This window comes from Pipra filicauda, unplaced genomic scaffold (assembly GCF_003945595.2).
Source record: "Pipra filicauda isolate LSUMZ 115617 unplaced genomic scaffold, ASM394559v2 scaffold173_size1550139_pilon, whole genome shotgun sequence".
In the NCBI taxonomy this organism is placed as follows: domain Eukaryota; kingdom Metazoa; phylum Chordata; class Aves; order Passeriformes; family Pipridae; genus Pipra; species Pipra filicauda.
The window spans coordinates 383024-408208 of NW_024104251.1; the positions used below are offsets into that span (position 1 = coordinate 383024).

Below are 25185 nucleotides of genomic sequence, written 5' to 3' on the forward strand. Positions count from 1 at the left end.
AGAACTGGAAGAGAAATATCTCCCTAAAGCATCTCTGCAGGAGTAGTGTCTGGTTAGTGCTTTATCACTAGCTCTTCAGCTCCATTCAGTCCCTCTTCATTTCTGTTAACTTTTAACTTGTGTTTTCTGGTTTGTGTCTGGCACAGGGGTTGATTTTCTTGCCAAAGCTATAATGCAGTATGTCTGGGAAGCGGGGGGTAGCAATCTGATCAGGCTGAAAGTAATTATCTATCAGTTTCTCCAAAGCATTTGAGCATTTTACTTTCCTAAGAGTATTGTGCATTTGTGGTATAAGTAATTTATATACTTTCACACTTGTTGGAAAATAAGTCTTTATAAACATGAGATGTCTTTTGTTAGTATGAATAGGATTCTGCTCCCTTATCAAGTAGCAAAAATTGGTCCCTTATCTGAGCTTTGCTTTGTCAGCAAGTCAGAGCATGTGCTAGTCCTGATATAAACTGAAATATGTGCATATTTACTAGGTTATTAACTGTTTATCGATATCAGGCATGTTGCCCACGGTTCAATAATTGCTTGATCAAAATAGGAGTTTTTAAAAGAAAACCTTTTAATAGCATTGCTATATATATATATTTTAGTATTCTTATATAGGAGGCTTACATTCCATTAATACAAATAACTGTCTTAAATCTTCCCAATATCCCCATGAGGAAGTAAATGACTGCTAATTCCTGGTCAGATAACAGTTACCTTGCCTGTGGTGCAGGTCCCCAGCAAGTATGTTTGTTTTTCCTTGCACAAGAGCCACAAATTTCCCCAGGAGGGTGTTTTGAAGGGGCTCCCTGAAGGAAGAAATGCCGTTAGTACTGTTCCAGGAAGCAATAAGCACCTTCATGAAAATAACTCAAGTCCCCATCCTTAATCCCTGCCTATCCTTTTTTATCTGATGGACTCAGCGAGGGCTGGAAGATCTCAGTGTGGCTGAAAACAAAAGGGAGTTAACAAGATGTGACCAGTCAATGGATAAAACAATAGGCGAAGCCCTCCACGTTGTGTAGAGCCCAGGTGTCCTTCCATGCTCAGGTAGCCATGTGGATCGTGGTGAGTTTGCTGTGTTGCCTCACGCTCGGGGGGCTGCCAGGGGCGAGTGGCTCGTGCCCATCCCAGTGCAGCTGCGCCTTCCACAGCCTCAGTGAAGGGACCAAAGCCAGGTATGCCGGGACTCTCCTCGGGGGCTGCCGCTCTTTCTCGGGGTGCCGGGGATTTTGTTTCCTCTCCTTTGTAAGGAGGCTTGGAAGAGAAAATATTGTGTCCAGGCTTTGTGTCCATTATTTTTTCCAGTCGCTGTGTGCTCTAGCTATATTTGCAGAGGATTAGCTTCTGAAAACACAGTAAGCTGATTTCAGAGAAAGCGTTTCGGCATCTCTGTGAGAAGTGACATAATTACTGCTGGTGCAATGGCAAAAAGGGAATAAAATTTGAACATTTTGGTTTTTTTACCTTTGTGCTGAAAATTCTAGTTTTAAGAAGTCTTATTCTGCTCTGCTGATTTGTTGCTAAAGTGTAATTAGATTTGATTTATGTCGTGGTAACAAAAGCGGCAATTCGATTTACTTAAAAAAATCCTTCAGCTGGAGATTTTAGGCAAAGCAGTAGACTGTAGATGAGAATGAATCAAAAAAATAGACAATAGTCATAAAAATAAAAGAAGTTAATTCTGAGACTGGAAGCTTTCAGTTAAAAAAGAAGACAAGACCAGAAGGACCTCCATTTTTGAATGCAATGCCATACTATGTACATTTCTCTGGAGGACTGTTTTTTATAACCCTTCTGAAGTGTAATCACAAAGTAATTGTCTGACACTGGAATAGAGGCTACATTTTTGTAAGGTGCGGGTCACAGTAGAGGAGGTTTTGTGACAGAGATACATTATTTGCAAAATCCTTTGGAATAAATTTTTTCTAGACAAGAGCACAGTATTGACATTAAATATTTTGGATCCTCATGAAATAGATCTACTTTCTTATCTCTTTTCTAGTGCTATTAAATCTAGTGCTAGATTTAATACCATAAACTTTGCCAGTAAGAAGCATGGTAGAGACACAGGTAGTCTGCAATTGTTAAAAGGGAGTGCAATAGCGTGACAGCCAATTATTGCTTCATAAATGTCACAGTTCCCAGGGGAATTTCCTTGCAGTGACTGGAAAAAGCTGTTGTGCATTTTAGTAAGATACATAATAATGCAAATATCCATTAGTCCCTTAAGGAGCATAATGTCACCTTTTTTTCCTGCGTTATGAATCATATTTCTCACTAGCAGAAGGAGATTATCCCATAGATTAGATGTTTAGTGCTCACTGGCATAGTTTAAGGACACTATGAGAAGCACGCTGCTTTACTGCCATGGTGTTTCTGTCAGCAAACATTTTATGTCATGACTACACACAAAAAAATGTTTTATTGAAAGAGGATTTCTGGATTTTTCTTATTTGATAGATTTTTCTCTTCCTCAAAATCTCAGTTTTCAGCTGAGGGTGGGCAGGATTTAATACCACAATGAGAGTAATGTACTGTGTTTTGATTATAAATTAACAATTTAACTGTAGGCTCAAATAGCATTTAACTCTGGGAGGTTTGCATGAGCAGTTCAGTGTTGTTATGTGTTTTTGTTGATACTAGAGGAATAATTACTTTCAGCCAAAACCAATCTGGTTTTGGCAGCTTTGCAATATTCTGTTTATAGAGGCAGTGTGATAAGAAAATGTTACTTGACTGATCACATTACATTTCTTGCAGTATCTTGTTTAGCATGTGGAGTGGAACATGCCTATTTTACCTGTTATCTTTTGCAGGTGGCTTTGTATTTTGTTAAGAATTTGCCTTCCTCTACCTGCTGATAGGCAAACTAAAATGCAGTTTGGTCCGAGAGACCTTTTTTGTCTCCCTTCATTTCTCATGGCTGTCTACAATCCCAAGTCACAATTTTTTGTATGAAGGCTGCAAAAATGCAGCAGACTTTTCATGCTTTGACTGCTAGAGACTAGGAATGGGAAGAATGATTAAAACACATAAATCTGTCTTGCTTTCAGTGTAGCATTGTCCAAAGAGTTAATTTTCTTGCTTTCACTCTCATAACTATACATGCCTGTGGTGCAGTGACTGCTACCACCTCTACACACCTTCCAGATTACTTCACAGTAAAGCAGAGCTTGCTCTAGTGCATTTCCAGTGAGCTGTTAGCTGACTTTCTTATCTTCATTTTTCAAATCAAAGGTCCTGTGTCATATTTAATCTATATAACTTCTTATCCTCTGACATGTCAGTAAGGCTTCTTTTAATATGGCTTTTATTGTTCAATTTTTGGATCATTTTGTTTTAACTTGCACTAGAATCCTCTGTTGTGCATCAATGTTGTCACTACTGTCTCTCATAAGTACTCTAAAAAAACCTGAAAGCAAAAAACAGCAGGAACACTATATGGGCCAGATTTAGACTCACATCACCCCAGAAGTAGCACAGTGCTGCAATCTCTGCAGTGAGAAGGTGCATATGAATGCTGATGTCCTTATGGTGATGATGAAGAGATCAGTAAGAAATGACAAGAAGAAATCTTGTGAAAAAACAAAAGCAGATCAAAATCTTGCATTGAAAGAAAGTTTCAAAGCCTTTTCAGAATAAAAGAAAGTCACACCTTTGCTTGTCTTTCCCCACCAGGACAGTGCTGTGTAATGACCCAGAGATGACCCTCCCTCCTGTGAACATCCCCGTAGATACAATCAAGCTTCGGATAGAAAAGACAGCCATTCGCAGGGTGCCAGGAGAGGCTTTCCACCTACTTCACAACCTGGAGTACCTCTGGATGCCCTATAACTCCCTGGCCAGCCTCAACGGAATCACCTTCAAGGGTCTTCATCGTCTACAGGAGCTAAGGCTGGATGGGAACAATTTAATAGCTTTCCCCTGGGAAGCCCTGGCTGGCATGCCACAGCTAAGGCTTCTGGATTTACACAACAACGAACTTACCTCAGTCCCTCCAGATGCTGCTCGTTATGTCAAGAATATCACATACCTGGATCTGTCTAGCAATAAGCTGATGACTCTTCCTCAGGCTCTTATTGCCACCTGGGCAAACCTCCAGGCTGTTCCTTACTTCCCCAATGATAACTCCAAGATCATCCTAGGTAAGAGAAGTGCCTGTCATTTTGCAGGGGGCACGAATGGCAAGAGTTTCTCATCTTATTGCAGCATTTTCACCCACTGTGGTTACCGTAGCAAGTACACTGCCATTATATATATTCAATTTAATGCCCCATATCAAGTGCGTAAATTCATTTACATGTTAACAAATTCACCTCAGGCTCAGCAAACCCAGCGTATTACACCATACATTTGGTTATTTGCTTGAATCTTTGTATCTTTGTCAATGCTGGGCTCCTCAGAGGTATGGCTTTGGGGCAATTGTCTATTTTTGTGTCAGCTGACTCTCAGTTGCAGTATCCCCAAGTGAGATTTCAGCACATTTATTAGTTCAGGGGATTACTACTTAGTCTTTTAACATTTGAGTGCTGATTCAAATCCACGGTAGGTTGATGATGTTTCAGAGTTGTTGCCATCTGCTGTTTTCACTTGCCTTGAGCTGATCCAGCTCCACGGGCTGTGTTTGGTCTGGGGGCTGTGTGCATCTGTGTGTACTGCCTCTACAGCGTGGATGTGAGCTCAGGCACTTGCTGATCCTCTCATCAGAGACATTGCAAGTTTCCTCTTGCTCTGGCAAGTACCTGCTGCTCTTTGTTCCCTGGATAAATTTAGGAGAGTAAAGTTTTTTAAAAAGGATTGCAGTGGAAAGAGATACAAGACTTAAAAAAAAGATACAAAATGCCACCTACAAAGCTTTTAGTGTCCTTCACAGATGTTGTTTAAGGTTTCATTAGCATCAGGAGAGGAGCAGGTGTTTCATTGTGCTGCTTTGCCAGGTGCAGTAACAAGTTCTTTAAACCAAAGCTGGCAGTTTGGGATTGCCCATTTCACTCATGGCAAGACACTGCCTAGATCATACTTTTTTTTATTTTTTTTAGCATCAAGTTACATGTAAAAATGTTATTCCATTCAATATAGAGTAGTAAAGTGTTTTATTGAGAAGAAGAGATCGTGCCTTGATGCTCTGGCCAACCTGAGTGTTTACATATCCAGCTGTGCAAAGGTTGAGTGTGCCAGGATCCTAAAATATTCATGTAGGCAAATGCCTATAATGCTAAAATTAATGCAGTAATGTATAGACACTCCAGCTTCTAGGTCTTGTCTTACTGATACTCAGAGGGACCAGGTAGATAAAATGCATGTCCCTCACAGGAGCAGAATGGGAGAACACAGCTGCTTGTTTCTGTTTCACTCTGCTCATGACTGCTTCTCATGGAGGCATAAAAAGTCATGAATAATAAAGAGTCAGCCAAATCCATCCTTTGTCTGCAGTGCATCACTGTGACTTCTCTTCAGAGCCCTTGTTTGTAGACTACTTCAAGATGTAGCTCCTGTGGTAAGTTGCTGGCTAAAAGTCTGTGCCAAGGGTGCAAGCTGTTCCACATGAGGATTGCCCACGTGAGCCCATGGAAGTGTGCTGTGCAGGGACATAAAGAGCTCACTTTGGGGCTTTGGGGGTGCTGTAGCATCAGCTGGAGCTGGTGCACCTGCCAGGTAATCTGGGATAAATTGGTATCTAGTGCATGAGGTCAGAAATAAGCTGCAAAGAAGTATGCCAGCAAAAATGCCATAAACCAACAGAATCAAGCTGTACTTTCTTTCTTTATTTAGTCCCCTTCATTTTAATGCATTGATTTATAAGAATTGACCTCCTGCCAAGACCTATCACTTTCACATCCTTTTCTGAGCTCAGGGAGGATGATATGGAATTATCTCACAAGAAATTTTCCAGCAGCATCTTTAAAACACTTTGTTTGAGACCTTGGGGGCCTTTGATCAGCATTGTGTCTCTGTTGACTGTAGCAAATTCAAACACCCCCTTGATGCTCATGGAGCCTTGTGGTGCACCGTCTGTGCGTGTGTCAAAATTAGGTTCTGGCTGGAAAGCTTGTGCTTGCATGACTCGTGCTGCAGGGCTCCAGGGCCCAGTGAGGGTGGGCAGCTGTCATTTCCTCCCACCAGGAATGGAGGAAATGTTAGTACTCTTTACTTTGAGGCAGGTGCCAGCCCCAGGGCATGTCCTTGGGCTGCCTGTGGAAAAGAGGAGGTGGAACCCCCTTAGAGGAAGCAGAGCTGACTCCTGTGGCAGGCAGGAGGCCTGGGAGCCATGCTCCTGGCTTAGGCTTCAAATGTGTGCCTGGGTTAGATGGTATAAATGTCCCTAGTGCCAATTCTGCTAGCTAAAACCATTAGAGACCACAAACTGACCACAGAACAGTTGGATGGGAATATTTGTGAGTAGGATGACACAGATTTAATAAGAATGCAGCAACTTCTGTTCATGGATATGCATTGCTCTAGTTCCAAATTTGTTTTTTCAGTACTGTCTTCACAGGTCTATTTTTCATAGAGTAATGTCTCTTTTTTTTCAGAATTTGAGTTCAATAGGTGTGAACTGGGATAGCAGAATGAAAAAAAAGGAGAAATATTCTGGGACTCTGAAACAGGAGTGTGCTCTTCAATAGACCCCTTTCTGTGTGTATATTCCTAATATAGTTATTGTCTATTTATGTTCTTTTATATACCATAACAGGAATATTCTTCAATTTAATCCTTAAAACAGTTCTTTTGTTTTATGCAGTGTAAATTAGTATTTCAGGAAAAACAGGTCGTTTTAGCTGATTACTAAAATAATGAAGATAACTTAGAATAACTGGGCTGGAAGAGAACTATTACAGTCAAGTGGGATCACCTACACCTATTGTAGGCATGAAAGTAGGCATGACAATATGGATAATATTTTAATAGTGTCCAGTGAGAAGAATTTCTTGACCTATCTAAGGAAGAGACTTCATAGTCTCCTCATACCAAAAAAATTCACATCCCTTCTCCCACGCTTACTTGTTTTTTTCATCCTGGAACCAACTGTGTTTATAATAACTTCTTGTTTTGCTTCTTTAGGTGCATAAATTGCAATGTTTTCATAATATGAATAATTCAGATCCAGATTTTGAGACACTTTAGCAAGCCATGTTTATTCCATTCTACTAACAGGCAACCATGGGATCCACCAGGCTCAGGGGGCTGTCAGGACATCACCCCCCCACACCCCACATACCCCTGCATAAGCACAGGCAGTTCTTGCAGAGCAGTTTGGGAGCTTATCACAGTTTGTCTTGCTGAAAAACAGAAATGAAAGTGGCAGAAGCAACAGATGCTGTTGGAGTGACTTAGTGCTCTGATTTCTTTTGACAGGCTTGCAAGACAATCCTTGGGTATGTGACTGCAGTCTGTATGAAATGGTCCATTTCCTAAATTTCCAGTCTCCTAACATAGCGTTCATCGAGCCCAGGCTGAAATGCTTCACGCCCAGGAGCCTTGCAGGAGTGTTCTTCAGCCAAGTGGAGCTAAGGAAGTGTCAAAGCCCCGTTGTACACACGTCTGTAGCCAAAGTGAAGACCATCCTGGGCAGCACTGTGCTGCTACGATGTGGGACAACAGGGGTGCCCATCCCTGAGCTCAGCTGGAGGAGAGCTGACGGTGCTCAACTGAACGGCACAGGTGGGCTTGGTTTAACCTTTTCTCACACATGGAATGAATGATAGAGACCTGTACCTTTATTTTCTACAGGCTGTTCAGCAAATGGAAGCTTCTATGACAACAGAACCTTCCTACTGATAAAAAGAAAGTGGTGCAAGATTAAGATTCACTGTAATTCACAATAGTACTGTGTGTAATCCACTACTACAATGTGATTTTCCATTGACTATAAAATTACTTACATGTTGATGAAAATATGATCAGATAAATATATACTATAATGTGTAAAAAGTTGGTTTGGTTTTGTTTCATAGCAATTGTGGTGGTGAGACAAGTCAAGGAGTTTTCTGCAAATCTGTTGGAGATGAAGAAATGAAATGTGTCCAACTGTAGCAAGAGGCTGTTCTCAGTTACTGAGTTATTCAGTCACTGCAAGGCTTCCTACTGAATTATTCTGTGCATCTTTGAGATAATGAATAGCTACTGTTAATCAGTTAGCAAACATGTCTGACAGAGAGATGTCTGATGTGAACTCAACTGGGATTTAGATCTGCTGTAGAGAGAAAGAAAAGGCTGCAAGTATACAACATTGCTGATATATTAAAAAACAAAAAAGCCACTAAACTGCTGAAGGATACAATTCTGCAGTGGCAATGTCTACAAGAAATCATTAATTTCTGATAGATTGACAAGGTGTCTTGGGAAAAAGCTTTGTGGGAGAAATACTGACCACCTGGTCTGAGTACCTGTTCTGTGCCCACCACTCTTGTGGGGCAAGTCTTCAAACAGCCACTGGTTTTGTGACTGATCATGTTTTCATTTGCATTCACAAGAATGTTTGGAGCTAAAATTCCAATGTTGGTTCTTTAATGTGTGGGGAATTTAGGGAAGATACTTTTGCTGTATTGAATACAGTTGTCCTTAGCTTTTTGTCCTAGGACCTGAACCTTCATCCCTGCAACCTTCCCTGAATAATACTGTATTCCAGGCCTGGCCCTGACTTTCACAGTAGATCTAAACTCAGCAGATAAATTGCTAAGTATGGGGTCTGATCTTCAAAGGGTTACAGGGCTTCTTGGTGCACAGAACAGGGAAGAGAGCATTTTTATTTCACAGCAGTAGAACTACTTGTAATAAATATCATTTTTTGAGATCTGCACAAGTCATTGCTCTGTTGTGCATGGTGTGCAGGATATAGCAGACCTGCTCCTCATAATGATAATGTCTACCCATCATGCTGTGAACATCCCTCCTACACTTGAAAGATAACACCACAAAAAAAACCCAAAACAAAACAAAACAACAAACAGAATGGTTTCCTGAAAGCCTATGTTGAGTTTACTTTGAGCTACAACTGAGAACGATGTATTTTGTGCCCCATTAAATCAGACCTTAGCACCTTTCAATAAACAGTTGGCTGAAAAGATACATTATTTCTCAACAACGGCAGCTTCAGTGCCAATGCTGTAACATGGCTGTTTGAAATGTTAGTGTTCTGAACAGAAAGGAGTGAGAAACAGCCCACAGTCTGTATGTACAGGGAAGTGCCGTAGGTAGGCTGTCTGCATGTTTTCTAATCTACCCATTTAGTAAATAATTAAACTGAAAAAGTAACTTTTGCTACCTTGTACTTCACTGCCAATGGAACGGGTGCTGGTTGCCAAAGCTGGATCCTGACCCCATGAGGGCTTGGGAGAAGTTTGCATTCTGTCTTTTGCCTTTCAGACATCTCCCTGGTTTACCTTACAGTGGGAAAGGGCAGAGGTAGCCTGTGCTCATCCTAAGGAGGCTGTTTTAATAATGAAGAAGGTTCTTTATCCTTCTACAGGCTCCTAACTTTTTTATTTTCCTGCACAAATAGAAAAAGGCAAAAAAAGCTTGCTTTAGCCTCCAGGTAAAGCAAGCCAGAAAATCAACACTCAGCTGTGTACATGTCATTCAGTGGTAAGTGATCAGGCCTGTATAAAAGCCTGCAATAATTTAGCAGTAAAAGGGTTATTATTTTTCAATTATTTTTTCATACACTCTGCACTAGTCCATATGCAGTTATTAGAATAAAATCTCTGCTGTTTGTATTTTCTGTGCCTCAGAGGACTGCATCTAGTGTTTAAATAGATCATGTTACTGCCTACTCCTTCCACTCTTTTAAGTATTGTACCTACATAAGAATTTTTAAGCTTTTTTTTTTAGTGGAAGAACCTTTTCTGTTATGTTTTCAAATTGTACATCAGTTTGGAGGAAATACCGTCAAATGTTACACATATATTCATTTTGAAGCAGCTTCAATCCCAACATAACCTAATTTTAGTGTTACTGTCCTGTTCTTAGGTTTACTTTGATTTTGTAACATTCTTGGTGGCAAACAGAAATGATGATTCTACTGTATTGAGCAGATATTTGGTTGATGGAATTTCAATATTTTACAAACATGTTATTAATTCTATTTATTATTGACTATTTATTTAATATTTTTCCTACCTTGCAGTTCACCAAGAGATTTCCAGTGATGGGATGAGCTGGTCTATTCTGGGCCTGCCTGTAGTCTCTTACCTTGACTCTGGAGAGTACATCTGTAAAGCGAAGAATTTTCTGGGAGCAACAGAGGCGTTCATCTCTCTCATCATCACAGACTCCGAAAGCACGGATGACCCTAACTCTAACGGCAAAGGCACATGGAATGGGAAGGCGAGTGGAATGGAAGCAGCTGCCTACAATGACAAACTAGTAGCAAGGTACGTTATCACCACCTCCACTGTGCCTACCCTGGGAGCTGGAGTGGGCACCGGAGAGGGCCTCCTCTCGGATGTGGAACAAGACGGCAACCCCAGAAACCTGCTGGTGAGCCCACCCACTGGTCAGCAGGAGCCAGAACGAATGGTGAGGAGTGTCAGGGTAATAGGAGACACTGACCAGAGCATCACCCTGGCCTGGAAAGCACCTCTGGCAAAGAACACGACGGTGTTCAGTGTCCTCTATGCCATCTTTGGAGAGAGGGACATGCGGCGGATCAACGTGGAGCCGGGGAAGACCAAGGTCACCGTCTATGGGCTGCTGCCAAAGACCAAATACATCGTGTGTGTCTGTGTGAAAGGGCTGATCCCCAGGAAGGAGCAATGCATCATATTTTCCACGGATGAAGTTGCCAGTGCAGGAGGGACCCAGAAGCTCATCAACGTGGTTGTCATCAGCGTGGCCTGTGTCATCGCCGTTCCCCTGACGCTGGTGGTCTGCTGCGGAGCACTGAAGAGGCGCTGCAAAAAGTGCTTCGTGCGAAAACCCAAGGAAATTCAGGAATCCTATGTCACCTTTGAAAGCCTGTCTCCTGGGGCCAAGGCAAAAGGCGTGGAAGGGGAATACTTGACTAGACATACCCCTGATGAGTCAAACAGGCTGCTGTCTGCCCGGTCCAGCGTGGACTCGGAAGCGATACCAAAGATAGAGGGACAACCTAATGAATACTTTTGCTGATAGCAGCTAGAATGATTGTCAGCTTGCCAGGTGGAAAGCATGTGGCTGTATATATGACTCTGTGCTCCAGCACTGCAGGCCAGCCTGTCAATACTTCTGTCTCCAACATGTTCTGGAAGAGGATGCAAGAGGGTAGATGGTGCCCAAGCTTTACAGAAACATGTTGCTTACACCACTTGGGGTTTGGTGTTTTGTACCCAGTCAAAAGCTTCTGTGATAATGGCCTCGTTCTTCTGGGCTATTTTTTTTTCCCTGTAAAATGAAGCATGCACACTAAGTGTGAGGACATTAGCAACATTTCTGTGTGTTCTGCTTGGTGTTGTTTAGTACCTGCTCTGCAACATACTAGGTATTTTATTCCCAGCTCTTTTGATATTCTTTTGGTTGACAAACAGGGGAGTGTTTAGTAATTCTACTATAAATATCTATGAAAGTGAAGATTGAGAGTCTCACTTTTGATGTTCCCTGTGTTTGCATGAAACATGCAGTTTGATGCTTAGTAGATCACTAAATACAGATGCACAGCAACCTTTTCTAATATGTCCAACATAATAACAACTCTACTCTGAATTCATAGACATGTGCAAAGGAGATAGAAATCAAGAGGCAAAACCCAATCCACTCCCAAGAATCATCATAACATTTTCTGTTTGCATTTTTGCCCTAAACACTATTCTTAAGATATTATTGAACAACAGTACAGCACAGATCCTTCAGTATTGGTCCTAACTGGCATTTTTTACCTTATTGTAATTAGTAGAATATGTTTTATATCAGCTATGCTAGTTAAAAAAATCATGTACTAGCCTACTTTGCACATTGTGTGTGATGTTGTAATGCTTTGTAATCATACTGGAAAACCTACACTGGACAATTTTGCAAAAATCTCCCAAACCAGCCCTGTCATTGCTGCCTGTGCTCCTGGCAAAACTGATAGTGAAGACCCACATGGTCAACTAGGCACTTGTGACTTGGTCGTGCAAAGAACTTGCTCCATGCAGAGCAGGAGAATGTGATGCTGTGATGGATCACTGGCCATGCACACGTCAGCCATAACTGACTATGAACTCAATGGTGGCAGAGGCTCAGGGCAGACTTGTGGGTTTCAAACATTTTAAAAGTTCAAGAACCCTGAAAAAAACCTGTCTAATATTAATCTAAATGTACTTTCATAGTCAGGGTGAGCTGATCAGTCATTGAAGTCCTGCAGCTTCAGTGGAATTTGGATCTGGGTGCTTGTCACAAAGTACTTCGCTGATGTATAATTTTCCATTCAAGTCTCTCATGTGGTAATACTGTATATAACATTTTTTTCTCTCTGTAATAAATATTATTCATGAAGAAAATTATATATGTTCTGCCAAATGTTGAGTGGGAGAGATCTAGCCAAGTTGAAGTGGTAACTTCAACTTAAAGTTGAACTTAAAGTGGTAAAGCTTTCTGAATTGTTTTGTAATGTGTGTTGGTAAATTTATTGGAAGAACCTCCATTCACATGCTGGACCTGTATGTACAGTGAGAATTAACAAAATTCATGGGTTGGAATGGAACCCTGTATGGATTTTGCAAGTCCTTCTACAGTTATGGCAGATTTCTTGGCCTGATGGAAAAATCAAGTCATTTGATCTCAACATAAATACTTTCAACAGGGATACATTACAGTAGTTTCTGATAAGAGTCCCTGTATTTCTTACATTAATGATAAAGAACTTGTATTGGGAGAATTTGTATAAATTATTATTGTATACACCCTGTATAAAATAATACGTGCTACTTCCATCACTGAACTGTGTAGATTTTTAGGTTTGCAAATAATGTTTTGTAACATTATGTATTTTAATACAACAAATTAACTGATGGAATATGTGGTATGTAATAGATTTATTACTTATTTATACAGTTGCATTTCTGGGCATTTTTAGTCTCTCTCCAAGGTAGAAGAAAAATATTCTTCCAGTGGCAGTTTTTGTGATGTTACAAGGAGTGCTGTGTGTAAGCCTGATGATGGCCCACATCTGCAGCCACTGGGCTGTGCAGAAATCACCCTGCCATGGCCCTGGATGGGTAAGATCCTGAAGAATCAAGGTTGTCCTGAAGTTCTCCTGTGATGAACCGAGTGGACCTACTGCCCAAGGACTTACCTGTAAGTCAAGTTTACAGGAGCTGTCTGGGAACCATAGGTGGTTACTTTTCAGCTGACTGGAGACACGAGCTGGGTAATTTGCAGCCTCCAGCCTTGGTGAGGAGCAGCTCTCACCTGCTATGACACACAGTCTGTGAGTTGGCAATGGAAGAGGCACCAGCTGGGACAGCACTGTTGCTCTTTGCTTGCGAGGAGGAGAGGATGGAGTGATCATCCTGTGACATTCACCGTGGCTGTGTTAAATTTTAAAGACTCTATTGGATATTTTTTGCACTTTGAATAAATAGTGATCCCAAGTAGAATAAACATGATTTTTCTTTTCTCTTTCCTGTGGTTATTCTCACTGTCTCGTAGATGAGGCATCACAGTTTATCATCTCAACTGCTGCTGCTTCGAAACAAGCCTAACTACTGCACTGGTGATTCATGCAAGACAGACAATAGGTAGAAACTTGTACAAGCTCTGTGTCTTTGGCATGGGTCAGAGGAGAAACCCTATGCTTGCTAAACTGTGAGTGTAATTTCAAAGCATTAAGCAGACTGATTTTCTGCTGAATGTGACTTCAAGGCTCTGGGTCAGATTTTCAGTAGTATCAGACATGTACAGATAAATATCTCACTGGATTTTCTGTTGCTGTTGTAATAGAAGAGCTGTAGGGGCATCTAATTTCAGCAGGGTGAGGAGAATATTCGTCACTGCAAACAATTTCTTTCTTGGTCAAAGTCAATTCTCAAGATGTGCTGTAAGAACCAAAATGAACATCTGAATATCTTTTGGAATTACTGCATTAGTAGCTTTTTTTTTAAAATTATTTGTTGACACTTTGTTCTGTTCAGTTTTCTTTTCCCTTTTGGAAATATTTGCTCCATTAATAGTCTCTTTGTGGCAGGTTTTGACCAATTTGTTTCTTTTTGGGGTCTATTTCAAATATTTTGGCATTAAGCAATGTATTTTGGAATCTCTTTGAGTATAATGTTCCTTACTATTACTATTTTAAAATTTCTTCTCAGATGAGTGTTGGACCACGTCAGGAATACTTAGGAATAAAATAAAGAGGTTTGCACCATCAGCCTGGGCTGAGCACTTTGGAGAGCAGTATGAGCCACTCCTTGAAGGGCATTACATGTGATATATAACAAACTCCTCCTTCCACAGTATCTTTTGGTACTTATTTTGGAAATCAGAGTAGTGTAAAACTGAAAAATTAAGGATAAAGTTTAAAGGAGAAGGTAATGGTGTTTTAAAAATTAATCCAAATAGCTCTGAACTGTACCTAAAAATTTTTATTATTTCATTTTCTTAAAAGGATCTGCAAGAAAACAGCTATCAAAATAGGGAACCGAGCAGAATATAAATGAAATAATGTGCTCAAAATGGTTAAAATTCAGTCCTGCAAGTAGTTGAAGTACAAGACGAAATGTAAAAACACATGTTGAGGCTTTGAAATATGTTTTTCCAAACAGCTTAAAAAGTGTCCAGATTATCTGGTGAGGAGATCCAGACAAAGGCTAATATTGGATCTGAATTATAAAGTCTTTGCAAATATTTTTAATGCCACCTATGCATAAAAATTCCACAAATGCAAAGTAATGTTCAGACTGACCACAGTGTGATTTAAGCATGTTGGAAGGCTATAATTGCATTAAGTGTGCTAAATTTCACATTTATTTCCAAGTGCCTGGAAAGAATAGACTAAAAAGTATTTAAATGATAAAAAAACATAGGACACAAAAGTGTGCGTGTACGTAGACATAAATTTGAGAAAAAAATTAACAACTCAAAAGTGTCAAGAAGGACAGTAAAATATTTTTCAAGATGTTTTAAAAACTGAATGGACATTGAGGAATGATTTTGAAAGTAAAATAAAATCTAAAGACTAAAAAGGTCCCAAAGAAGCTGACGCCCAAGTCCCTCAGTGTCAGAATTGACTGGGAAACCCTGTACAGTTTCAGGATATATTTAATTAGTAGTTATTGCTGTGAGCTTCACCAGCTTTAAAGTCCATGAACAGAAGACAAAACCTGTTGCACAAAACAAAACAAAAGAGTTGTTTCCCATTTTATTTTCCTGTTACTCAAGATTATAAATAAAGAATTTAGCAATTGTCAGCAATGGTCCAAATGGATGAGAAATAAGGGTGTACACCTCAGTGAGCAGGAGAAGGAGCTTCTCAGAGCAGCAGTGAGCCTTGGAGCAGTGCCCATATTTCCCAAAAGCCAGGGCTGCCACTGTACAGTACTGTATCTGAAACACCCAACTGCAGCCTTCAACTCTTATGTGCTACCCTGTGGGGATTTCTAACACTGAAAGCCCTGGCAGAGGGAGTAATTGTAAAGCTTTAGCCTAGACGTGATTTCTTACAGGCCCATGTGTGCCTGTCATTTCAAGGTGGAGTTCGACTCCCTCACCATAGCTGGGAGCACACAATGGGTGTCCTTTTGGCTCTTGCTTTGGCAATTGGTGCAGCTTCTTAAACTCCTCTTCCCATGCATTAGCAGGCAATGTCTCTGTGGAGATTTATTTTGACAGCTTGGGTTTTAGACAGCTTGTTCTGCATTTTGGCTTCGGCCAGGATGCCACATGATGTAAATAGCAGCTGAACTGAGTGGACATCTGCTGTCACAATAGTGACCATTAAATTTACAAGCAGGCATAAACTGGGCTGAATTAAAAAGGCAAAACCCCACTCCAGTCGGGAACATGAATGTAAGGGCTGTGGCTAACACAGGGGGATTTTTTGCCTTTACTTTTTATCCCCTCCTTTTTTTTCCTTCCCTGCCTCTCTCTACCTTGAAGAGTGGGTAGATTTGCTACCCATTAATTCATCTGATTTTGATAAGTAATTCACCACTAGTCTCTCAGGTGAACCTTCTGAATGCACTTGGAATTTGGAAATATTTAGATAAATGGCCTCTCAAGCAGCAAATAAATATCAGCATGAAAACAACCGGAGCATTGCCCCATGGTATTAACAACACTCTTTGAAAAGCCATTTTCCAGTCTTGTAGAGGATAGGTGGGACTGGGAGGAATTCTCATGCAGGAAAAGGAAAACAACTGCAATTTTTTTTTTTTTTTAGTCTCTTAAGCAACACATTTATTTAAATTATGTATTTCTAACAGAGAACCTTGGATGTATCATTTTACTTGCTGCATCCCAGAACACTGGGCATTCTACACCTGTTTTGTTCCCAAAGATGTACATGGAGGGAAACTCACCAGTAGTTTTTACTCTTTATATAAACCTGTTAATAAATAACACTTCATTTTTCATGAAGGATTTTTTGAAGACTTGGCTGCTACATGCTTTAATACTCTCCCTGTGTGCCATGGAGTAGGGGTGTGAAGGCGGCAAGGAAGGGGTCTTTACAAAGTTGGGCCTTCAAAGACCAAGAGTGAATCCCTTCTGCTGCCCTTCTAGCACAGCTGGGACAGCCCAACCATCCCAACCCAGTGGCCTCGCTGGGGGCATGTGTGCAGCTCACTCAGTGGGTAGTTTTCTATTGCATTTCTCTTGAATCCCATGCACTGGTGGATCTGTCTATTCCTTGTGAATACTTGGCCAGGATGACTGAACAAGTCAATGATCTGGGTGGACTTCAGCCATTTATCCCATCACAGGAAGGCGTCCCATCATCTCTAGAGCTGAACACCATCAAGACACTTGTTTTCTTTTGCTTCTGCCCTTTGCTTCTGCTGAAGGCCCTGCAGCTCACACATGGGCAAACTCCTGACACCCAGCTATTTTCTAACTACATCATAAGTAGTTTACTACTGTTATTGCCAGTTATACTAAAGTGTAAAATTATAAAATTATTATAGAATAATAATATCATTGTTTTATTGGGGAATATTTTCATGACAGACTACAGAAGAAGACCAAAGGCAATGCTGAGTGTGGTATTTGTCTTCCCAGAGGCCCACACCCATGCTGGGTGGGCATGGGGGTCCCTGAGTCCCTCTGCTTCAGTGGCTGATGGATAACTGGGAAGGACACATCCTCCCATGGCAGCTGCCACTGTTGCTCTTGCAGCATTCTCAGTTTAGCCAACCAGCCCTGCTGATGGGTGTTCCCTCTGCTGTTTAAGCTACACAGAAAGTGCATAAGGAGTCTCCGCTTTGGCTGTTGGGGGCTGTTCTGGGTCCACTCTCACTGCAACAGCTTCACCAAGAAATGTCCCCAGTGGCCACCCCTGTCCCCAGGTGGGGGTTTTATAGCTGCTGCATCTGCTGTGCTACAGATCAACAGCCTTATGTCTTCAGTCCTGGCTCACCGACATGTTTAAACGTAGGGTAGTTGTTGAAAAAATCAGGTGTTGTACCACGGACAAATAAGGAACATTTCAGTGAAAATATCCCCTAAAAAATCCCATATGCTTATGGTTAGATGCCAGGCACAGCAAGCAATAAGAGCCCCACAGGGCCAATACTCATGGCCTGCTGCTTATACATAGGGGACAGTCACAGAGTGCTGCATCAGTCCCAAGCAGTTTCCCCAACAGTTCATTGCACTGATTTGCCATGAAATAAAAGCTCCTGTCGATTTAAATGCTGCAGAATCAAGCCTATGTCTTCTGTAGGTTTACAACAGCTGTGCTATTGCACACACCCTGAGAGCCAGGTATAGCTCTAAGCCATCACTCTATAAATATTTTTCTATCCTTGTCCCACAGGTCAGAGGTTAAGTAGGTTCAGGCTAATCTTGCTTTGTGACCCAGCGTCACACATATGGGCAGTGAGGTGCAGCCCCTTTCCAAGGCACGCTCCTCTGCATGCTGTAGTGAAGCTCATCCACGCTAGGTGGCCTCAGGAGAATGCAGAACTCCTTGAAAATAATAAACAAAACCTGCGATTTTGGCTTTAAAAAAAAAATAAAATTGGTTACCAAAATGCCTTCTAATAGAACTACTTAGACTGAGCTTTTCAAGGTGCCTAAAAGGCAATCAGAACATCTTACAGGGGAACCCAGAGAATGGCACTGAAATTTTATATTTGTGGAAGAGATTGACTACCAGATACTCTTTTCTCAGAAAAATCCACAGGCTGGCCACAGCTATGTTGCTATTTTCATTACCAACATGTAAGGACTGAGCTAGTGGGGAAGGGAGAGGTGGAGTTGTTTCAGAGGAAAATGGTGCCATACTTATATTTCCATGACACACCATCTAAGTTTGGGGAGTAGATTTCATGCTCACCATGAGTACACCCTGCACAGTGCTGTGGGCAGGGTTTGGGGCTGGATGGATTGTGCAATACAGCACTGTGCACTGACAAATTCCATCTGTGAAGTCTGGCCCTTACTGTGGTGTTCTGCTTTGATAAATTCCATTAAAATACAGGAGACAGAGACAGATCCCTTGAAATAAAAAAAAGAAAAAAAAAAGAAAAAAGGTAATTAGGCCTGATTAATTACTTGGCTTGGCAACAGAAGTGGTTTTGGCTCCATCTTCATATTACCAGCCAAATAAATATGTCTGTCAGAATCCCCTCAGCTAGAGGATGAATGCCAAGAGTGGCCCCGGAAGTGATTTTTAGCACTTTGACACAGACTGTGAACCATACTACGTCTTCTTTAGGGTTGGGTCCCCCTCAGGATTTATTTCTGCGTCAAGGAAGATTACACCTAATAGGATTTGCTTCTTGGAGGCTGTTGGCATGTTTGGTGCAAACCCCTGCACAGTTCTTTCTTAAAGGAGAATATGGACCCTGTTTGTCATATTTTTCTTCTTCTTCTGGCCTTCCACAAGATAAACCCATCTGTTTCGTCTTGTATCACAGGATGCTCGTGTTCTCAAGACAGCTTTGGAAGGTAAGAACGCTAGTTACCCCTGTCGTAGCACCAGCGAAGCAGCTCATATATATTTGCCAATGATGTGAGCATCAAAACCAGATTGGTGCATGGAGTGCCTCCTCCAACACTTGACTAGTACTAGCTTAAGCACAGAGTGAGATTTCTCTTATTTCCCTGAGATATGTAGCTGCATACATAGCAATTTTTATAACTTAATTGCATTCCTCATGGGAAAATTGGTATAAAACCCATGGAAGGATGATGTATGGCTTATGCATGCCCTATATACAATACCATGTAATTTTTCAGGTGCTTGTCCTCTATAGGGAACTGGTTTGTTAGACACGAACGTGGTATGTGACTTAGAGAATTTTCTGTTTTCCTCCTTAGGAGTTTGCTCTGCATGTCTGCACTGCTGAGGCAGATCCCTGCAAACATCCCTCAGGACATCCGGAAAATTAGAATCGAAAATTCTCACCTAACAGAATTGCCTCGTGGGTCTTTTGAGAATGTTAGTGCCTTGGAGTATCTCTGGCTCAATTTTAACAACATCACAGTCATGCACATCAAGAGCCTGGAATATCTGCCAGCTCTGCAGGAGCTGCGCTTGCAAGGGAACAAATTAAGTTCAGTGCCATGGACAGCATTTCAAGACACCCCGACTCTGAAAATCCTGGATCTGAAGCACAACCGGCTGGATGTCCTTCCAGAACACGCACTCCGCTATCTGCCCAACCTGACCTATTTAGATCTATCCTCAAATCAGCTTACCATCATATCCAGGGATGTCTTCTACAACTGGCCTGTCTACCAGAGAAGCCAGAGGACAGAGGGGCAGATAGAAGCTATTTCCAATGCTGTTCTGGCCCTCCACGACAACCCCTGGATTTGCGACTGTCGCCTGCGGGGATTTGTCCAATTTATCAAGTCGGTTGGCCCACCTATTATTCTGATGAATTCCTATTTAACGTGCTCAAGCCCAAAATTCAGGACAGGGAAGTTTTTTCATGAAGTGGAGCTTAATAACTGCATGAAACCCCTGACCTCAGCCCTTGACACCAATCTGACAGTCCCAGCGGGGCTAAACATCACCCTGACCTGCTTTGTGGAAGCCAGTCCATCCCCTGCTGTCTGGTGGACCTATGCACTCAAACTTTTAAGGGCATTTAATGGTAAGCAAAGCTTTTCTTCTTCTTCTTCTTTTTCCCTTTTTTTTCTCATTAAAAATTTATTGTCTGCTATTCTACTTACATAGGTCTGCAGGCCATCTCAGTCACCACAGCAACTCTCAGCCCCTTTAGAACACCACAGTTATTGTGGTGGCAATAATCCAAACAATCTTAATCACCCTATGTCTGACCAGCATAAGAAGAGCTGCTTCATGCAGGATATCAGTCAAAGATGAAAAGAGCATGGCCTCATTTTCACACAATTATCTTATGTGTGGATTTTCAGTAGTAGCTCTTTCCTCATGACACATGATGTAGGAACTATTAATACTATATCAGTTGTACATATTTAATAAATATGTAGTTATCTAAATATACATGTATATTTACAGTATATATTATATACTACATATATATGCACATACTCTATATAATTATATTTGTATGTACACGTGTATCAGCCCACACACATATACATAGGCTTGTATGTTCCTATACTATTTCCATATATTTTCTCAAGAAATACCACACAAACCACAAAACAATGCAGCTCTGTTGCCTGTCTATGTCCATGCATGTTCTACCAACTGAAACAGAGGTGGTTGTTCTCCCTAAGTGTTGCTTATTCATACTCTTTAGCGATGGCCTCATAAAATGAAAGCTTTTCCTCTTCCTCTCAATCTGTCCTCCCTCACATTTATTTTTACTAAGAGTCTTCAATAGGACAAGTTGCTATTTTCATCAGGTAAGATAATAGGCATACAGGCACTGCACAGGCTCTGTGTGTTCCTAATAAGCCAGCTAGCTAAATAGGATAGCATTATCCCTTAATCCTGGGCTGATATTTGCTTCAGTTGCAGCACTGTAGCAGCACCTGTATGCCTTTGCACAAGCGCATGCTGAGTTAATTACATGCAGGTTTTTCCCAACCTACACCCCTGTTTGGGTAGCTGACAAGGGTTTCATACTGTTCTTAAAACTCCATCTCACTTCCTTGCTCCATCCACTTCTTTTTGGCCTGAGCCTTTTGAGTCTGACGTCTTTCCATACTCAATCCTAACAGAGGATGGAGCACGTGTCCAAAATATATCTGTGCCTCCTCAGTGACTCTCCCTGGTTTCCCCTGACCTAAGAATGCTGATGGCACATGGCACATGGGCCTCTGCCCACATCAGCCTCCCCAGCAAGTTGTGCTGGGGCAGGGGTTGGGTGCACTCCATGTCTCCTGTGCTTGGGTGTCCCAGAGTATTTATTGCCTTTCAGACAGACAACACTTTCTGATGTGCGCTGTGTGGTTTGGCACACTGCTGTTGCCCCTCTTCCTTTTTCCCTGGGCAGGGCAGGTCCTGCCAGAGCCCCATCCCACACTGGTCTCAGGGCTGCCCCAAGGGCATGGTGGTTCCCTGCTGCCACAGACAAAAGGGGCCCTACCTGTTGACACAACTTCCCTCTGCCTCTCTGCAGTGACCACTGAGCCCATCAGCGAGGAAACCGTCCGCTCTGAGCTGCTGATCCCAGCGGCACGGCCAGCAGACACCGGCAACTACACCTGTACAGCTGCCAACTTCTTGGGTAACACCTCAGTGGCCATCAACCTCCGTGTGGTGGCCCCATGGGCATCCACCACTCCCCGGGGCTGGGCCCCCATCGCCCCCGCTGAGCCGGGTGCCCATGTGGAAGTGCGCATTGCCAAGCAGACGGTCTACGGCATCACCCTGGAGTGGTTTGCAGCAGCGGCGGCAGCAGCAGAGCCGGGGGAGACCTGGTACACCCTCCTGGTGGGCCGCTATGACGCCGCCCAGAAGGACACCATCTACATTGGCCCTGGGGTCAACACCTACTCGGTGACCGACCTGCTGCCCGCCACCAAATATGAGGTCTGCGTGGCCGTGCGCAACCAGGCTCCCCGCAAGGGCCAGTGTGTCGTCTTTGTCACGGGCAGCGACGTCAGCCAGATGGAGCAGCGTGAGAAGCTCATCCACATCGTGGTCATCGTGTGCGCCATGGTGCTGGCCGTGCCGGCCGGCATGTACGCCTGCACCGCTGAGGCCCTGCCCGGCTGCCTGGCCCGCTGCCCCAGAGCCTGCCCCCGCCGCCGCCGCGGGGGCCAGGCACAGGCTGCTGGCAGCAAGGAGAGCACGCTGGACAGCATTCCCGCCGGCAGCGAGGACGGGCTCTGCCGCCCCGAGGACATCCGCGGCACTCGGCGGCCCCCAGCCCGTGAGGAGCCTGGCAAGACCCGGCCACCCCACAGGAACAGCGCCGACCTCTACTAGCACAGCCCCTGCCCGCCCTGCGAGCGCGGCCACAGCAGCACCTTTCACAGACCACCTCGAGCCACAGTGTGTGCTGGTTTTCTCGAAGGACCATGCGAGGGCGGCTCTGTGCTGCAAGGACTCGGGGCACGGTGGGACACATGACTGTTGTTTGCAGCAGGCTTGGGGAGCCCTGGGAATGGAGGTGCCTGGCGTGTCCGGCCGCAGGTGTGGAGGTGTGCCTCCACAGCCCTGGGCTGCCCCTGCAGCACTGTCATGGAGCAACGCACACTGACACAACAAGAAAACCGGCATTGACAAAAAAACAACCCCCAAACCAGTATCAATGCTTCTGGACAAAGGTCAAAGGTCTCCCTGCACTCACTCACAGAGGCACGTCTTTAGTTATTTGTTCTTCTTGCTCGCAGCTCTGCCCAGCGCCAGGTGCCAGCTTCTCCTGTGTGCCACCTCCTGGGAATGGACAGGGGAGCTGAGCAGGGCTGTGGCCGTAGCCAGCAATGAGTGGTGGGGAGGACTGGGTGAACACGATGGAGAAATTTTTTTTTACTTTGAGAAAAATTTTTTTATTTTGAACAGAGGTGTTGGGTTTGGGGTGGGTTTTTTTGTTCCGCTTTGTTTTGTGGTCTTTTTTCTTACTCCTCCTTAAGGTTTATGCAGCCCTAGGAGATTCACAGCTTTGGTTGTACCACAAACAGGAAAACTGCAAGTGCTTACCGAACACCCCAGTGTAATACAGCCACAGCACAAGATTTCGTGGTTTTTGCATTATTTTGGTTTTGAGTTTTTTTTGTATTAGAGAGAAGGGGCAGGCTTTTTACTTGTGTCCAAACATATATTAGAGGACTGTTTTAGCTTCAGACTAACTAGTGCACACACACACACACGCGCATGCACACTCTAACACACACTTGTGCCTATTGCTACACAAGTGTTGTTAATATATTCTTTAAAGTTAGGAACCAGAGCCGGTGAAAAATGAACAATTTGTCTTTCAGAGGCAAATACTGAACTGCTGTTTCCCCTCCCACGCTCCCCATCACTTGCACCCCTTTTCCCAGGATGGTGCTGTGGCTGCAGGGGGTGATGGGGATGCTCAGCCTGAACAGGCTGGTGAGGCAAGTGGACAGAGGCAGAGAACATGGTGGAGCAGGGGTTTGGGAGCTGGAGGTGCAAACCAGGCACTTTCCCTAAATGCAGACAGGTGCCTGCCCATCCCACTGCTTTGAAGCCAAAGCTTGCTTCCTTGGTAGAGGCAAAAAAGCCCTAATAAGCACCTAAAAGAAACAGCTTCCTGCTTGCAGAGCAGCTCACCGCTGTGATTCTCAGGAGTCTGAGGACATGTGACCTATTATTTTTCTTGGTTTGACCTCACGCTTTCCAGCACAACCAAAGCATGTGGCCCACAGACCCACAGCCATTGTCATATGCGTTGTTATAGATTGTCTAAAAAATAAAAATCTACAGTAGGCACCCCAGCTGTAAGCAGCGATAGAACCTAATGTGAGCTTCATGCTGTGGTAGTTTGGATTTCTAGTTGTATTTTGTTTTTTGGTGTGTGTTTTCCACGCTGTGTCTCCTCAGGCCCCATGTTTCCTCTCCCAGCACCTCCTTCTGCTGTAACATGCTGCACAGCTTTTGAACAGAGACCTGTTTTGTCACTGCGGACTCTTGGTGTGAATACTTCACAGGACTTCCTAGTCTTGTCAGTCTTTTAGTGTCAAAGCAATAAACACGACAGATTTTCAGAATACACAGATGTCCTCTGCTTCCTCTCTAGCCTTTTACAGTTACAAGTTGCAAAGAAACACGAATGCCAAGGAGCTCCGGGGTTTGGCTGCAGGGATGGAGGAGACCAGGCAGTTGCAGCACATGTCACAGGGGGGTCTGGAGTGGTAAGGAAGGGGCAGAAGCAGCCAGCCAAGCAGGGAAACCTTGACCTGGAAAAGCTATCTGTGTAGACAGTGCATACAGAGTAAGGCATGAGCTGATGCTGGTTGAGGACCAGTGTGGGGCTGTGGATGAAGGGGAGTGAAAAACAAAGCACTGTCTGTAATGACTGGCCTTCCATCACAGTCGACACAGAGAAACACTAGTACACACTAGAGATTGGAGAGAGCTGCTGAATCACAGCGAGGGAACAGCCAAAGACAAAACATCCCATCACCAAATGTAGAAAGTTCGTAACAAATCACATACCCACTGGCATCAGGCTGAATCTGCTGCCTTGTGAGGAGCCTTCCTGCCCCCAGGGCCATGCTGCAGTGGGCTGCAGAACACTACGGAATCCTGCCCATCCCCTGTGCCACATGGCATCCTGCTTCTCACCTCCTCTCCTTCCAGCCTGGTGTTGTCCAAAAACCACATAGCCCTTCTCTTGACTTGCAGCCCACAAAAGGGTCCATCTGCCCATCCTAGAAAGCCGCCTGGTTGCCCGTGCCCTTTTGGTCATGCAACAGGCAATGACAAGGCATCATTGCAAGCAGAAGCACACTATGCACAGAAGCACCTTTTGCAGGTTTTTTTTAATTTATTAACAAAAACCTTTGAAGTTGAAATACAGAGTAACTTGGAAAGAGTCTTACAACATAGTAATAAAACATCTTTATTGCCTCTTAAATATAATCTCTAAGACTATAAGCCTGTAATTCCTATTAAATCTCACTTAATTGAATGGTCTTTATAGGCTTTCCTCATTAGAG

At 43.2% G+C, this 25185-nt stretch overlaps 2 protein-coding genes across 3 annotated transcripts; both read left to right on the forward strand.

Annotated features, from left to right (window-relative positions):
- The first annotated feature begins 1053 nt into the window (after positions 1–1053).
- Positions 1054–11500, forward strand: LRIT1 (leucine rich repeat, Ig-like and transmembrane domains 1). The gene is made up of 4 exons (XM_027720723.2): positions 1054–1175; positions 3679–4145; positions 7357–7662; positions 10127–11500. Exons 1-4 carry the CDS (start codon positions 1054–1056, stop codon positions 11107–11109), a joined length of 1878 nt encoding a protein of 625 aa, XP_027576524.2. The 3' UTR covers positions 11110–11500.
- A 7931-nt stretch (positions 11501–19431) lies between these two features.
- On the forward strand, positions 19432–24257 carry LRIT2 (leucine rich repeat, Ig-like and transmembrane domains 2). Of its 2 annotated transcripts, none has more exons than XM_039379726.1 (2): positions 19432–20213; positions 21633–24257. In XM_039379726.1, the coding sequence occupies exons 1-2, from the start codon at positions 19445–19447 to the stop codon at positions 22484–22486; spliced, it is 1623 nt and encodes a 540-aa protein (XP_039235660.1). In that variant the 5' UTR covers positions 19432–19444; the 3' UTR covers positions 22487–24257. The 2 variants fall into 2 exon arrangements, with proteins under 2 accessions (XP_039235660.1, XP_027576525.2); XM_027720724.2 differs by having other exon boundaries at positions 21675–24257.
- Positions 24258–25185: the final 928 nt, after the last annotated feature.